Source organism: Phaseolus vulgaris, chromosome 4 (assembly GCF_000499845.2).
Source record: "Phaseolus vulgaris cultivar G19833 chromosome 4, P. vulgaris v2.0, whole genome shotgun sequence".
Classification (NCBI taxonomy): Eukaryota; Viridiplantae; Streptophyta; class Magnoliopsida; order Fabales; family Fabaceae; genus Phaseolus; species Phaseolus vulgaris.
The window spans coordinates 1,218,652-1,234,268 of record NC_023756.2 but is presented as its reverse complement, the minus strand read 5'-3'; the positions used below and the strand labels follow the sequence as shown (position 1 = coordinate 1,234,268).

Sequence of the window (15,617 nt, the reverse complement as noted above, 5' to 3'; positions counted from 1 at the left end):
AACTGGTGTATACTAAATACATATCGGAAGAAAGAAAGTTTAGTATTTTGGTTTGATGAGATAGGACCTTGCTTGTGTTGATTTTATAATTAAGATGAAAAGAAGTCTAAGAAGTATGAATAAAAAACTCAACAATATAATGAACACTTAAATAAGAGTGACAAACAAAAAGCTAATGTACATAAACATGCATTAATCCAAATTGAATCAGTTACTAATTTTCTCCACTTTAACCATCTGCAAAGATTGAACTAATTAGATAACTGACACTCTTAAAACAGAGAATAAGAATTTCTACAAAGAAAGGACATGGTTGCAACTACAAGAAAGCATGTTATTCAAAAGGACTTAAAGTTGATGATGCTTAAAGAGATAATTGTTTTCTGTCTTCACTGTAGTATAACTGCAGGGTCTGATGCTATAAAATTCTATAACTTGTCATATATAAATCAAAATATCATGAAAATCACCAATACCTCTTATTTAAATGGATTGCTTAACAATCTCAGGAAGTAAGATGAAATTCAATTAGCCAGCTTAATCTTGATCTACTGAACAAGTACATTAAAATAATTCTTAGGAAGAGCTTTTGTAAGATTGTGACTTCAACTCTCCAAATTTTATACACTCATATAATGTCTTTACATCAGGCACCATCTCAGAAAAACAACATTGAAAATATTTGCTTAATAATTTTTTAGGAAATCTTTAAGTTTTTTAAAAATATCTCTTACATAAATATAAAAATATATTCATTTATTATATAGAGTATATGAATAAATAAATCAAACTCCTCCAATATCATATATCTTTTATGTTTTTAAGGTATATTAAGTGATAAATAAAGAGAGAAAGAAACCAAATTAAGTGAATAAGGAAAGGATGCGAATTAGTACATCAACTAAATTTGCATGAATATAATATAAAAAATATTATTTGGAATCAGATATTATCCAAACAGTTAAAATATTGGTTTGGAACTACTGTCAGATTTCACTGATGATTTGTTTCATCTTATTATCAGATATCCATTCATGGATTACAGTTGTCAACACTTTTCTTATCAGAAACAGTTAACAATTATTGCTTCACTGGGGCCCACAACCCTCTTCCCATTCGTTCATTCATCACATCCAACAGCTCACATTTTATATTGGTTGAGTTCCCATTAAACAAAAACATCTTCTTTTTAAAGTCAAGTCATCTTTTCTAACTACTCTTCTCATCACTATACCATTCATTCCTGCACTCAATCCATTTCACTTCATTTCCAACTCACTCCTACTATGGCAGCAGCATTTGTTGGTGGTGCTCTTCTTTCGGCCTTTCTTAAGGTTGCGTTCGACAGGCTCGCTTCTCCTCAAGTTCTAGACTTCTTTCGTAGAAGAAAACTTGATGAGAAACTGCTCGCCAATTTGAACATCAAGCTGCATTCCATAAATGCTCTCGCTGATGATGCTGAACTAAAGCAGCTCACAGATCCACACGTCAAAGCATGGCTTGTTGCTGTCAAAGAGGCTGTCTTTGATGCAGAGGATCTGTTGGGTGAAATAGACTATGAACTCACCAGATGCCAAGTCAAAGCTCAATCCAAACCTCAAACCTGTACTTACAAGGTATCAAATATCTTCAACTCTATTTTCACTCCATTTAACAAGAAAATTGAATTTGGGATGAAAGAAGTCCTAGAGAAACTAGAATATCTTGCAAACCAAAAGGGTGATCTTCGTTTGAAGGAGGGTACTTATTCTGGTGATGGATCAGTTAGTAACATGCCACAAAAATTGCCATCATCTTCTTTGGTGGTAGAAAGTGTTATTTATGGGAGAGATGCTGATAAAGATATAATATTTAATTGGCTCACATCTGAAACTGACAATCCTAACCAACCATCAATACTTTCTATTGTGGGCATGGGTGGCTTGGGTAAGACCACCCTGGCCCAGCATGTGTACAGTGATCCTAAGATCGAAGATGCAAAATTTGATATCAAAGCATGGGTTTGTGTTTCTGATCATTTTCATGTTTTGACCATGACAAGAACAATTCTTGAGGCAATCACAAATGAAAAAGATGATAGTGTTAACCTACAAATGGTTCACAAAAAACTGAAAGAAAAATTGTCAGGAAAGAAATTTCTTCTTGTTTTGGATGATGTTTGGAACGAAAGACCAGCAGAATGGGAAGCTGTGCGAACTCCTCTTAGCTATGGGGCTCCAGGAAGTAGAATTCTTGTCACAACTCGCAGTGAGAAAGTTGCTTCTAGCATGAGGTCTGAAGTGCATCTTCTAAAGCAATTAGGAGAGGATGAATGCTGGAAAGTTTTTGAAAATCATGCATTAAAAGATGGTGGTATTGAATTGAATGATGAGTTAATGAAGGTTGGTAGAAGAATAGTTGAGAAGTGCAAGGGATTACCTCTAGCTCTGAAAACAATTGGACGTCTTTTGAGCACAAAGTCATCCATTTCAGATTGGAAGAACATATTGGAAAGTAACATATGGGAGCTACCAAAAGAACACAGTGAAATTATTCCTGCGTTATTTTTGAGCTATCGCCATCTTCCTTCTCATCTTAAAAGGTGCTTTGCTTATTGTGCCTTATTCCCCAAAGATTATGAGTTCGTGAAGGAGGAGTTAATTTTTTTGTGGATGGCCCAAAATTTTCTACTGAGTCCACAACAGATTAGACATCCAGAAGAAGTTGGTGAAGAGTACTTCAATGATCTACTGTCAAGGTGTTTTTTTAACCAATCAAGCATCGTAGGACGTTTCGTCATGCATGACCTTCTGAATGATTTGGCAAAATATGTATGTGCGGATTTCTGTTTCAGGTTGAAATTTGATAATGAAAAATGTATGCCGAAAACAACCCGTAATTTTTCATTTGAATTCTGTGACGTCAAAAGTTTTGATGGTTTTGAGAGTTTAACTGATGCTAAAAGACTTCGTTCATTTCTTCCTATCCCAGAAGCTTGCAGAGGTAGGTGGCATTTCAAGATTTCGATACATGATTTGTTTTCCAAAATAAAGTTTATACGCGTGTTATCTTTTCGTGGTTGTTTAGACCTTAGAGAGGTCCCAGATTCTGTAGGTGATCTTAAACATCTCCAATCGTTAGATCTTTCGTGTACTGGGATACAAAAGCTACCTGACTCGATATGTTTGCTCTATAACTTATTAATACTGAAGTTGAGCTCTTGTTCAATGTTGGAGGAGTTTCCCTTAAATTTGCATAAGCTTACCAAATTGCGTTGCCTGGAATTTGAAGGTACAAAAGTGAGAAAGATGCCAATGCATTTTGGAGAATTGAAGAATCTTCGAGTACTAAATCCGGTTTTTGTGGACAGAAATAGTGAGCTAAGTACTAAACAGCTGGGAGGACTCAATCAACATGGTAGGCTATCAATCAATGACGTGCAGAATATTTCCAATCCTTTGGATGCATTAGGAGCAAATATGAAAGATAAACACCTTGTGGAGCTAGAATTACAATGGAAGTGGGACCACATCCCTGATGATGCAAGGAAAGAAAATGAAGTACTTCAGAATCTACAACCTTCCAATCACTTGGAGAATTTGTCAATGAGTAACTACAGTGGTACAAAATTCCCAAGTTGGGTATCCGATAATTCATTATCAAATCTGGTGTTCTTAGAGTTGAGGAACTGTAAATACTGCCTATGTTTGCCTTCCCTTGGACTTTTGTCATCACTGAAGACCCTTGAGATTGAAGGGTTTGATGGAATAGTGAGCGTTGGTGCTGAATTTTATGGGAGCAACTCTTCGTTTGCATCCTTGGAGAGGTTGGAATTCAGGAATATGAAGGAATGGGAAGAATGGGAGTGTAAAACTACTTCTTTTCCACGTCTTGAATGGCTTTCTGTGTATGAATGTCCGAAACTGAAAGGTACGAAAGTAGTTGTTAGTGATGAGCTCAGAATTAGCGGAAACAGTATGGACACATCGCATACTGATTGCCCTCAATTTAAATCATTCCTGTTTCCGTCCCTTACTACTTTGGACATAACTAATTGTCCAGAAGTGGAGTTGTTCCCAGATGGAGGTTTGCCATTAAATATAAAACATATCTCTCTTTCATCTTTAAAACTTATCGCCTCCTTGAGAGACAAATTGGATCCCAACACATCTCTTCAAACCTTGTCTATGAGATATTTGGAGCTGGAGTGTTTTCCCGATGAAGTTTTGCTGCCACGCTCTCTCACCTCTCTAATAATCTATAATTGTTCAAATCTTAAAAAGATGCACTGCAAGGGTCTCTGCCACCTCTCCTCTCTCATACTTGAGGATTGTCCCAGCCTTGAATGCTTACCAGCGGAGGGTCTCCCCAAATCCATCTCTTCTCTTATAATCGTGAATTGTCCATTGATCAAGGAGCGTTGTCGGAATCCAGATGGCGAAGACTGGGGAAAGATTGCTCACATCCAAAAACTGTATGTTCAAAATTAGGCGTGCACCTATTTGAATTTGTCTGGCACTTCAACAGGTTAGAATTCTCCACCATATCTTTGTACCTTTTCGATTACCATTTTGTTAGTTGCAAACGGTAACCCTATAATTGCCATTTTTCAAACAAGAGCAGCACATGATATACTTGAACTCAACTACGTTTTTCATCAATCAATTACTTTTATTTTACTCTTATTTTCGTGCAAAATTATTTCAATTTTTCTGTTGAAATTAAATTCCAACCGAATGTTTTTCCTAATTTTAGAATACTACGAAAATCGTGAAGGTGGTTTGGCATTTGGCATCCATTCCGAACAGAGTATTCTGTGTTCTTATTTCATGTTACTACAGTTTCTGACAAAAAAATGAACTTAAACTTAATAATAGATCACTGGAACTAAATGATCCAAAAAATGAAGTTTTGAATGGAAACTGCAGTGGACATAAAGGACATTCTGTATCTAAGGAACTTGTAATTGGAATTTAAAAGTATATTTCATCAAGATTTTTAGGCATTAAAATAAGTCTTATGGTGTTCAATGAAGACTGAGTTTGATAGGATTTTGGGAAAAGTTCCAAATCTCTGAGTGTATTCAATTCAAGCTGTAGCTAGTCCAACTCCATTGCAGCACATTTGTTTATTTTAACACTTTTTTTATCTAAATATGAAGCTAGCTGTGAATGCAATTAACATTGTGAAGCTTTAGAACTGCACTTTAATTGGAAAAATCTAAACATGCAGCTCTATAAAAAATTTGTATGCTAATGTATTTATGATGGATACACCCATTCTTTCTTGATTTTTAAGTTAATGATTTAAATGAAACAATGTGCTTATGCTTTTTATTTCTTCCACAGGTCTTCCAAAGTTGGTGCTTATACAACCCTTAATTCTTAGAATGGAGTTTTGAAATGCAAATACTTTAAACATTAATTCTTAGAACATTGTAGATTGGAAAGTGGATTTCTGAACCAAACTGTTTTGTTGAACCTCTTAGTGGGTCTATTTCATTCTAAACTTGTCTTTGAAGGAATAAAATAGAACCCACTTTTCTTATTTGCATGCTACTGTTTCAATTATATTTTACTACTTTACTACCTCTCCTCTACAATCTGGAGATCCTCCTGCAACAGAAAAACTCTTGTTGTGCACTAAAAGTTTAAAGTCTGGAATTATTCAGTCCTCCAACTCATCAAAACCATTTCTTTCTGCTTCTCCTAAATTTCTAAACAACTTTCGTACAAGAAACTTCCATATAGCACTGCTCAACAAATTGAACATCAAAATGTTGTTGTCCATCAATGCCCTCACTGATCATGCAGAGCAAAAACAGTTCAATTTATCAGCACAATTATTTACTTTCCTAAAATATGAGAAATTTTGAAAACCGAACACATAACTGCATACACTAGAAGAAAATCATGAAATATAAATCAATTTTAGAGACAAAAAATAATTAGGATAAATAAACACATGTATTTAATCTTTTTCTTAATTTTCTTATATTTTCTAACGACCTTGTACACTTTTTTTAACCTTCTTTTTTTCTAATGAATGTTTCTCAATTTGTTTCTAGTGTAGTTCAAAATTTTCATTTTATGCATGCTTTTGAAAAAAAAAATCATTTACAAAGAAAATAAATCCTACTTTGATCAATGAATAGATATTACATTTTGCTTTTACATCTACCCTAACCTCTTTTAGGAAAATTTTAGTCAGAAACCTTTCTTTTTAAATATTTTGCATTATATAATACCTAAAATCTACAATATTTTTACAAGAATTTAACATGCCGCGAATTCTCTTAAAAGAGAGGGACACCTTCGGGAACGCGACCAATGGAAAATTTAATAAATCCTTTTATGAGGATAGACAAATTGTGACATCTGACATCTATTCATTACTCACGTTTAGTCCCAAATTCAGTGGAGATTCTTACGTGGAATTTCAGGAAAAAACTATTTCGGGAGAATTTTTCAGAAATTTTGTGCAAACCAAAGGTTATCCTCTACCAAAACTTGTGAAATTTCGCCCAACTTTCTACAATTTTATTCTGGGTCTGTATTGCGCTGAAAAAATTCACACAAGTACTTTCATAGGTTGTTTCCACCCCGGTAAGAGGACACGTCCATAAACAAATCACAGAAGGAAGTTACGGGGAAAAGCCAGGACGTTTTGTTTTCGGAGAACCAGTTTTGTTCACTCTCAGTCTGGGACTTACTACGCCTTTCTGCTTGGGTATATTGGTCTGAAATTTTTACCAGACGTTCGTCACTGTGTCTATTGAGTTTTGGCTGAGACTTGAGCTCCAAATTCGTCCCACAAGATTGACAATAAATTTTTTATTCATAACTGCCAGGGCTGAAAGGAAGGTTCATTTGTGTGTGAAACTGTTTGATTCTTTTTGTGGGTGAATACTCATCCGCTTGGCCCGAAATTTGTCGCGTTTTGTCCCAAACTCAGTGGAGATTCTTACATGGAATTTCAGGAAAAAACTATTTCCGGAGAATATTTCAGAAATTTTGTGCAAATCAAAGGCTCCTCTACCAAAACTTGTGAAATTTCGCCCAACTTTCTGCAATTTTATTCTGAGTCCGTATTGCGCTGAAAAAAATCACAAAAGTACTTTCATATGTTGTTTGCACCCAAGTAAGGAGGCACGTCCATTAACAAATCACAGAAGGAAGATACGGGGAAGAAAAGCCAGGACGGTTTGTTTATGGAAAACCAGTTTTGTTCACTCTCGGTCTGGGACTTACTACGCCTTACTCCTTGGGTATTTTGGTCTGAAATTTTTACCAGACGTTCGTCACTGTGTCTATTGAGTTTTGGCTGAGACTTGAGCTCCAGATTCGTCCCACAAGATTGGCAATAAATTTTTTATTCATCACTGCCATTGCTGAAAGGAAGGTTCGTTTGTGTGTGAAACTATGTGATTCTTTTCGTGGGTGAATACTCATCCGTTTGGCCAGAAATTTATCGCGTTTTGTCCCAAATTTAGTGGAGATTGTTACGTGGAATTTCATGAGAAAACTATTTCGGGAGAATTTTTCAGAAATTTTGTGCAAACCAAAGGCTATGTTCTAGCAAAATGGGTGAAATTTCGCCCAACTTTTTGCAATTTTATTCTCGGTCTGTATTGTGCTGAAAAAATTCACACAAGTACTTTCATATGTTGTTTGCACCCAAGTAAGGAGGCACGTCCATAAAAAAATCACAGAAGGAAGATACGGGAAAGAAAAGCCATGACGTTTTGTTTTCGGAAAACCAGTTTTGTTCACTCTCGGTCCTGGACTTACTACGCCTTTCTGCTTGGGTATTTTGGTTTGAAATTTTTACCATACGTTTGTCACTGTGTCTATTGAGTTTTGGCTGAGACTTGAGTTCCTGATTCGTCCCACAAGATAAGCAATAAATTTTTTATTCATCACTGCCAGGGCTGAAAGGAAGGTTCATTTGTGTGTGAAACTGTTTGACTATTTTCGTGGGTGAATACTCATCCGTTTGACCCAAAATTTGTCGCGTTTCGTCCCTAACTCAGTGGAGATTCTTACGTGGAAGTTTAGGAAAAAACTATTTCAGGAGAATTTTTCAGAAATTTTGTGCAAACCAAAGGCTATCCTCTACCAAAACTTGTGAAATTTCGCTTAACTTTCTGCAATTTTATTCTGGGTCCGTATTGCACTGAAAAAATTCACACAAGTACTTTCATATGTTGTTTGCACCCAGGTAAGGAGACACGTCCATAAACAAATCACAGAAGAAGGATACGGGAAAGAAAAGCCAGGACATTTTGTTTTCGGAAAACCAATTTTGTTCACTCTCGGTCTGGGACTTACTACGCCTTACTCCTTGGGTATTTTGGTCTAAAATTTTTACCAGACGTTCGTAACTATGTCTATTGAGTTTTGGCTAAGACTTGAGCTCCAGATTCGTCCCACAAGATTGGCAATAAATTTTTTATTCATAACTGCCAGGGCTGAAAGGAAGGTTCGTTTGTGTGTGAAACTGTTTGATTCTTTTCGCTGGTGAATACTCATCCGTTTGGTCCGAAATTTGTCGCGTTTTGTCCCAAATTCAGTGCAGATTCTTACGTGAAATTTCAGGAAAAAAATTATTTCGGGAGAATTTTTCAGAAATTTAATGAAAACCAAAGGCTATCCTCTACCAAAACTTGTGAAATTTAGGCCAAATATTCTTCAATTTTATTCTGGGTCCGTATTGCGCTGAAAATACTCCCACAAGTATTTTCATATGTTGTTTGCACCCAAGTAAGGAGGCACGTCCATTAACAAATCACAGAAGGAAGATACGGGGAAGAAAAGCCAGGACGGTTTGTTTATGGAAAACCAGTTTTGTTCACTCTCGGTCTGGGACTTACTACGCCTTTATCCTTGGGTATTTTGGTCTGAAATTTTTACCAGACGTTCGTCACTATGTGTATTGAATTTTGGTTGAGACAGGAGCTCCATATTCGTCCCACAAGATGGCAAGAAATATTTTATTCATCACTGCGAGGGCTTAAAGGAAGGTTCGTTTGTGTGTGAAACTGTTTGATTCTTTTTGTGGGTGAATCCACATCCTCTACCAAAATTGGTGAAATTTCGCGCAACTTTGTGCAATTTTATTCTCAGTCTGTATTGCGCTGAAAAAATACACACAAGTACTTTCATATGTTGTTTGCACCCAGGTAAGGAGGCACGTCCATAAACAAATCACAGAAGGAAGATACGGGGAAGAAAAGCTATGACGTTTTGTTTTCGGAAAACCAGTTTTGTTCACTCTCGGTCCTGGACTTACTACGCCTTTCTGCTTGGGTAATTTGGTCTGAAATTTTTATCATACGTTCGTCACTGTGTCTATTGAGTTTTGGCTGAGACTTGAGTTCCAGATTCGTCCCACAAGATAGGCAATAAATTTTTTATTCATCACTGCCAGCGCTGAAAGGAAGGTTCGTTTGTGTGTGAAACTGTTTGACTATTTTCGTGCGTAAATATTCATCCGTTTGACCCAAAATTTGTCGCGTTTCGTCCCTAACTCAGTGGAGATTCTTACGTGGAAGTTCAGGAAAAAACTATTTCGGGAGAATTTTTCAGAAATTTTGTGCAAACCAAAGGCTATCCTTAACCAAAACTTGTGAAATTTCGTCCAACTATCAGCAATTTTATTCTGGGTCCGTATTAAGCTGAAAAAATTCACACAAGTACTTTCATATGTTGTTTGCACCCAGGTAAGGAGGCACGTCCATAAACAAATCACAGAAGGAAGATACGGGAAAGAAAAGATAGGACGCTTTGTTTTCGGAATACCAATTTTGTTCACTCTCGGCCTGGGACTTACTACGCCTTACTCCTTGGGTATTTTGGTCTAAAAATTTTACCAGACATTCGTCACTATGTCTATTGAGTTTTGGTTGAGACTTGAGCTCCAGATTCGTCCCACAAGATTGGGAATAAATTTTTTATTCATAACTGCCAGGGCTGAAAGGAAGGTTCGTTTGTGTGTGAAACTGTTTGATTCTTTTCGCTGGTGAATACTCATCCGTTTGGTCCGAAATTTGTCGCGTTTTGTCCCAAATTCAGTGCAGATTCTTACGTGAAATTTCAGGAAAAAAACTATTTCGGGAGAATTTTTCAGAAATTTAATGAAAACCAAAGGCTATCCTCTACCAAAACTTGTGAAATTTCACCCAAATATTCTTCAATTTTATTCTGGGTCCGTATTGCGCTGAAAATATTCCCACAAGTATTTTCATATGTTGTTTGCACCCAGGTAAGGAGGCACGTCCATTAACAAATCACAGAAGGAAGATACGGGGAAGAAAAGCCAGGACGCTTTGTTTTCAGAAAACCAGTTTTGTTCACTCTCGATCTGGGACTTACTACGCCTTTATCCTTGGGTATTTTGGTCTGAAATTTTTACCAGACGTTCGTCACTATGTCTATTCAATTTTGGTTGAGACAAGAGCTCCATATTCGTCCCACAAGATGGCAAGAAATATTTTATTCATCACTGCGAGGGCTTAAAGGAAGGTACGTTTGTGTGTGAAACTGTTTGATTCTTTTTGTGGGTGAATCCACATCCTCTACCAAAATTGGTGAAATTTCGCCCAACTTTGTGCAATTTTATTCTCGGTCTGTATTGCGCTGAAAAAATTCACACAAGTACTTTCATATGTTGTTTCCACCCAGATAAGAAGGCACGTCCATAAACAAATCACAGAACGAAGATACGGGGAAGAAAAGCCATGACGTTTTGTTTTCGGAAAACCAGTTTTGTTCACTCTCGGTCCTGGACTTACTACGCCTTTCTGCTTGGGTATTTTGGTCTAAAATTTTTACCATACGTTTGTCACTGTGTCTATTGAGTTTTGGCTGAGACTTGAGTTCCAGATTCGTCCCACAAGATAGGCAATAAATTTTTTATTCATCACTGCCAGGGCTGAAAGGAAGGTTCGTTTGTGTGTGAAACTGTTTGACTATTTTCGTGGGTGAATACTCATCCGTTTGACCCAAAATTTGTCGCGTTTCATCCCTAACTCAGTGGAGATTCTTACGTGGAAGTTCAGGAAAAAACTATTTCGGGAGAATTTTTCAGAAATTTTGTGCAAACCAAAGGCTATCCTCTACCAAAACTTGTGAAATTTCGCTTAACTTTCTGCAATTTTATTCTGGGTCCGTATTGCACTGAAAAAATTCACACAAGTACTTTCATATGTTGTTTGCACCCAGGTAAGGAGGCACGTCCATAAACAAATCACAGAAGCAAGATACGGGAAAGCAAAGCCAGGACGTTTTGTTTTCGGAAAACCAATTTTGTTCACTCTCGGTCTGGGACTTTCTACACCTTACTCCTTGGGTATTTTGGTCTGAAATTTTTACCAGACGTCTGTCACTATGTCTATTGAGTTTTGGCTGAGACTTGAGCTCCAGATTCGTCCCACAAGATTGGCAATAAATTTTTTATTCATAACTTCAAGGGCTGAAAGGAAGGTTCGTTTGTGTGTGAAACTGTTTGATTCTTTTCGTGGGTGAATACTCATCCGTTTAACCCGAAATTTGTCGCGTTTTGTTCCAAATTCAGTGGAGATTCTTATGTGGAATTTTAGGAAAAAAACTATTTCGGGAGAATTTTTCAAAAATTTTGTGTAAACTAAAGGCTATCCTCTACCAAAACTTGTGAAATTTCGCTTAACTTTCTGCAATTTTATTCTGGGTCCGTATTGCGCTGAAAAAATTCACACAAGTACTTTCATATGTTGTTTGCGCTCAGGTAAGGAGGCACATCCATAACCAAATCACAAAAGGTGATGAGAATGAAAAATACATGAAGATGACCAAGGATGCTATACTCTAAAGGTATTCTCAACAAGCAATTACAGAGGCCATCAATAAGAGGAATGGTCAAGGACAACAATAGTTGAAGTTCTTCCTAGTAGTCTTCTTAAAAATATGAGGCCCAAGCCCAACATAAAGCCCAAGCTCAAGTCATAACTCAAAGAACTACTAGGAGCAAGGGCACAAGCATTAAATAAATGAGCATCACCACTCTTGTATAGTTGTAGGAGGTGTGGATATTAAAATAGGAGTGGGAATGTACAAAATAAAGTCACATTGTCCATGTGACTTAGGGGGATGGTGTAGGAGTAGTTTAAGAGGTTCCAAAATACAAAAAAAAAGGTCACACCTTCCATGTGACTCAAGTTTGGCTCCAAATTTGAATTAGATTTAGAGGGAAATTTGAATTTGGTTAGCTTTTCATTTCAGCACCTCTAAGGCTATAAATAGAGGTGCTTGCTCTTGTAAAATTCAGATTTCAAAATAGAGTAAAGTTACTATGCTCAATTTGTGAGTGATTGTGAGACTAGTTCTCCTCTTCCTTGTCTTATCTTGTGATGCATTGGGAGCATTCAAGTGGCGGCAAATCTGCACTTATCTTGGAACATTCATCATCCAAGTGGCGTGTCCATTTCCCAAACCAAGCTTCAACCACATAAGTTTCATCTTCCTTCATCTTGTTTCTTCAATTTCAATCGGTAGATTCATTTCTTCTTTCAATTCTGTCCAGTTTTTGCAATTACACATTTCAATTGTTTTTCTATTTGTGTTCTTGTTTTGTTCTTGCTTTCCTTTCAATTCCGCCAAGTGTTTGTGATATTGACATGGCACTCATTGTTTGAATGAGTTTGGCTTCTCTTTTGGATGACATTATCCTCCATTGAGATGACCTTAAGCCTCCTTATATATTGTGTATCTTGTTTAGTGTCAATCCAGCTCATATCATGTGGTATCTAGAGCTATGGTTGTGCTGAAAATTTTTTTTGAGTTGTTGGACACTTTGATTCTGTTTTTGTGTTAGTAATTCTGTTTTTGCTTTATTTTAAGTCTTTTTTGCTATTTTTAATTGGTGAAATTCATTGTGTTTGAGTCATTTTGATTTTAGAATTCATACTTGTTTTGTCTAGTCATGTTTTTCCTACAATGTCATCAATTCCTTGTAGTCCTTTTATTGCTAATTTTGGTTGATTGCTTTTATTTGAGTACAGTTTTATTTGTGAATATGTTTTTATAATGTCAACTGAGATGTCAAGTTGCATAATAATGTCTAACATGAAAGCTTTTACAAAATATATATATACATATATATATATATAATATAATATAATTTATATTTGATATTTTAATGTATGTATATATATAATTAGTGTCCTGCGTTAATATATTTTTTCAGAATATAATTTTATTTTTTAATTTTATTTTCATATTTACAATTTACCTTTCGGTAATTTCTACATGTCCAGATTGTTATCCAACCACAACATATAATAGTAAGCGTGTTAACAAAATATCGTTGTTCCATCCTTCAAAAGAATATCGAGACATTTATTTTAACTCAAAATTAGTTACATAATTTTGAACAGGTAACACTAGTTTAATTATTTATTACTTAATCTTTTATAATTAAAAAATTCTTATTGTATATGGGGATAAAAAAAAATATAATCTTTATTATTGCATTTAAGACTCTAACCCTAATATTATGGAAAGGCTAGAGACGTGAATTATTGATATTGGATAGTAATATATTTTTATGATTTTGGATTGTATTTTCCTATTTAGATTTTATGTTTCAAAAGGAATATGTTGGATTGACTTTTGAGATAATTATTTAGATTTTATTTGAATGTTATTTCTAATTATTATTTAGTGTTTTTTATATGATATTTAGAATTACCATTTATTGATATTATTATTATTATACATATACATATATATTATAGTCATTATATGCATATTGATTTTAGTTTTCATATTAGAAAATTATAAGAGAAAGAAAAAAACTAAACTAAAACGTTACCATTTTTAAAAAATGAAGTTAACCCATCAATTTGTAATGGAGTAGGCTGGGTAAGACGAAATTACCCTCTAGGGTTTTAAAATTAAAAATAGATTTTGGTTTTCCTTCTCCTCCATTGTAGTTCCATTGGAGTGCACTATTTTTTCTTTCGTCTTGGTTGAGTTTTGTGGACCACTATATTTGGTTGGTTATTAGCACTTGTGTGTGATGATTAAGACTGCTTCTTCCTCAACTTCAATACCTTCTTCCTCCATACTAAATATGAAAATACCATTTTATTCTTTTTTTTATATTTATAAAATCCTTAAGTTTTTTTTGGATTTGAAATAAACCTATAGATTATATAATCCAGAAACTAATCACGCATTTGGAAAAAAAAAAAGACTTCTGAATTATATAATCTGAAAGCTAATCTCATATCTAGAAAAGACTCTCAAATTAATGTAAATTGAAAGTTAATCACACATCTGAAAAAAATACTTCTGGATTATATAATTCAAAAGCTAATCTCATGTATAGAAAAGACTTCTGGATTATGTAATACGGAAGCTAATCACAAAGACTTTCAAATTACATAATCCATAAGCCAATTACGAATTTAGAAAAACACTTCTAGATTATGTAATCCAGAACATTAAAAAATTATATTTTTAGAATATAAATATTTAAGAGGGTGGTCCAAGAAAGTATGGAAGTGCATGAAGAAGTAGTTGATGATTCACCGTGTTTTCGAATGGTTTTTGGAATCCATTTTAGATGCATTCCATCATTGTAGAAAGGTAAGATCAATTATTTTAACTTTCGAATTTAGGATTCTGGAAAATATAATCTAGGAATACATTCTAGACTCCTAAATCAAGAAGTTAAAAATCATGCTCCTAATCCTATTCCAGAGTTCAAATTCTGGTAATACATTGTAGAATCCAAAATCTGGAAGTAAAAAAACTGAAATGGGTGTCAAAAACCACCAAACCACCAAAGCATTCTGAACGACCAAACACAAGTGCAAATAATGAGAATCACAGCCACCAGAAGAGTGCACACGAATGGAGAAGAAGGAAAGCCAAAACCTAATTTGAATTTTAAAACCATGGAGGGTAATCTCGTATTTTCATTACGGTTATTGGGTGCAGGTCCCAATTCGTATGATGCAAGAAGCAATAGCCTTTTTTTAAACAAACTTGATAGGACAATACCCAACCCCTTTTGGACTGCTTCTTCCTCCACTTCCATACCTTCTTGTGCCACCCTCATACCAAATATGAAAATACTTTTTTATCCTTATGTGTCACCCCATACATAATCCAGATGATGTTTTTGAATCCGGAAATGTTCTTTAAGATTTATGAAATCCATAAGTCCTTTTTAGATTTGAGATAAACTTATGAATTGTGTAATCCAAAAGCTAATCACGCATTTGAAAAAAGACTTCCAGATTACATAATCCGGAAACTAATCTCAATCCAAAAAAGACTTTCAGTAAGCTAATCAAGCATTTGAAAAAAAAATGCTTTCAGATTACATAATCCAGAAGCTAAAAAAATCACACATTTGAAAAAAGACTTCTGGATTACATAATCTGAAAACTAATCTCAATCCAAAAAAACATTTCCAAAAGTTAATCTCATGTATAAAAAAAGACTTCTGGATTATGTAATCCAGAAACTAATCACAAAAAACTTCCGGACTACATAATCCAAAATATTAGAGAAGGATATTTTTAGAATAAAAAAACTTATGGAGGTGGCACATGGAGGTGCAGGACGAAGCTCCCCTTTTGATACAGCTCC

General features: G+C 35.1%; 1 protein-coding gene across 1 annotated transcript; it reads left to right on the top strand.

The window, feature by feature from the left end:
- The first annotated feature begins 1,200 nt into the window (after nt 1-1,200).
- Nucleotides 1,201-5,526, top strand: LOC137836679 (putative disease resistance RPP13-like protein 1). Its single transcript, XM_068645366.1, has 2 exons — nt 1,201-4,506; nt 5,328-5,526. Exon 1 carries the CDS (start codon nt 1,287-1,289, stop codon nt 4,467-4,469), a length of 3,183 nt encoding a protein of 1,060 aa, XP_068501467.1. The 5' UTR covers nt 1,201-1,286; the 3' UTR covers nt 4,470-4,506; nt 5,328-5,526.
- The last annotated feature ends 10,091 nt before the right edge of the window (nt 5,527-15,617 follow it).

What these genes read in the sequence shown, in the direction of transcription:
- LOC137836679 (XM_068645366.1), top strand. Translation starts at nt 1,287, where the DNA reads ATGGCAGCAGCATTTGTTGGTGGTGCTCTTCTTTCGGCCTTTCTTAAG.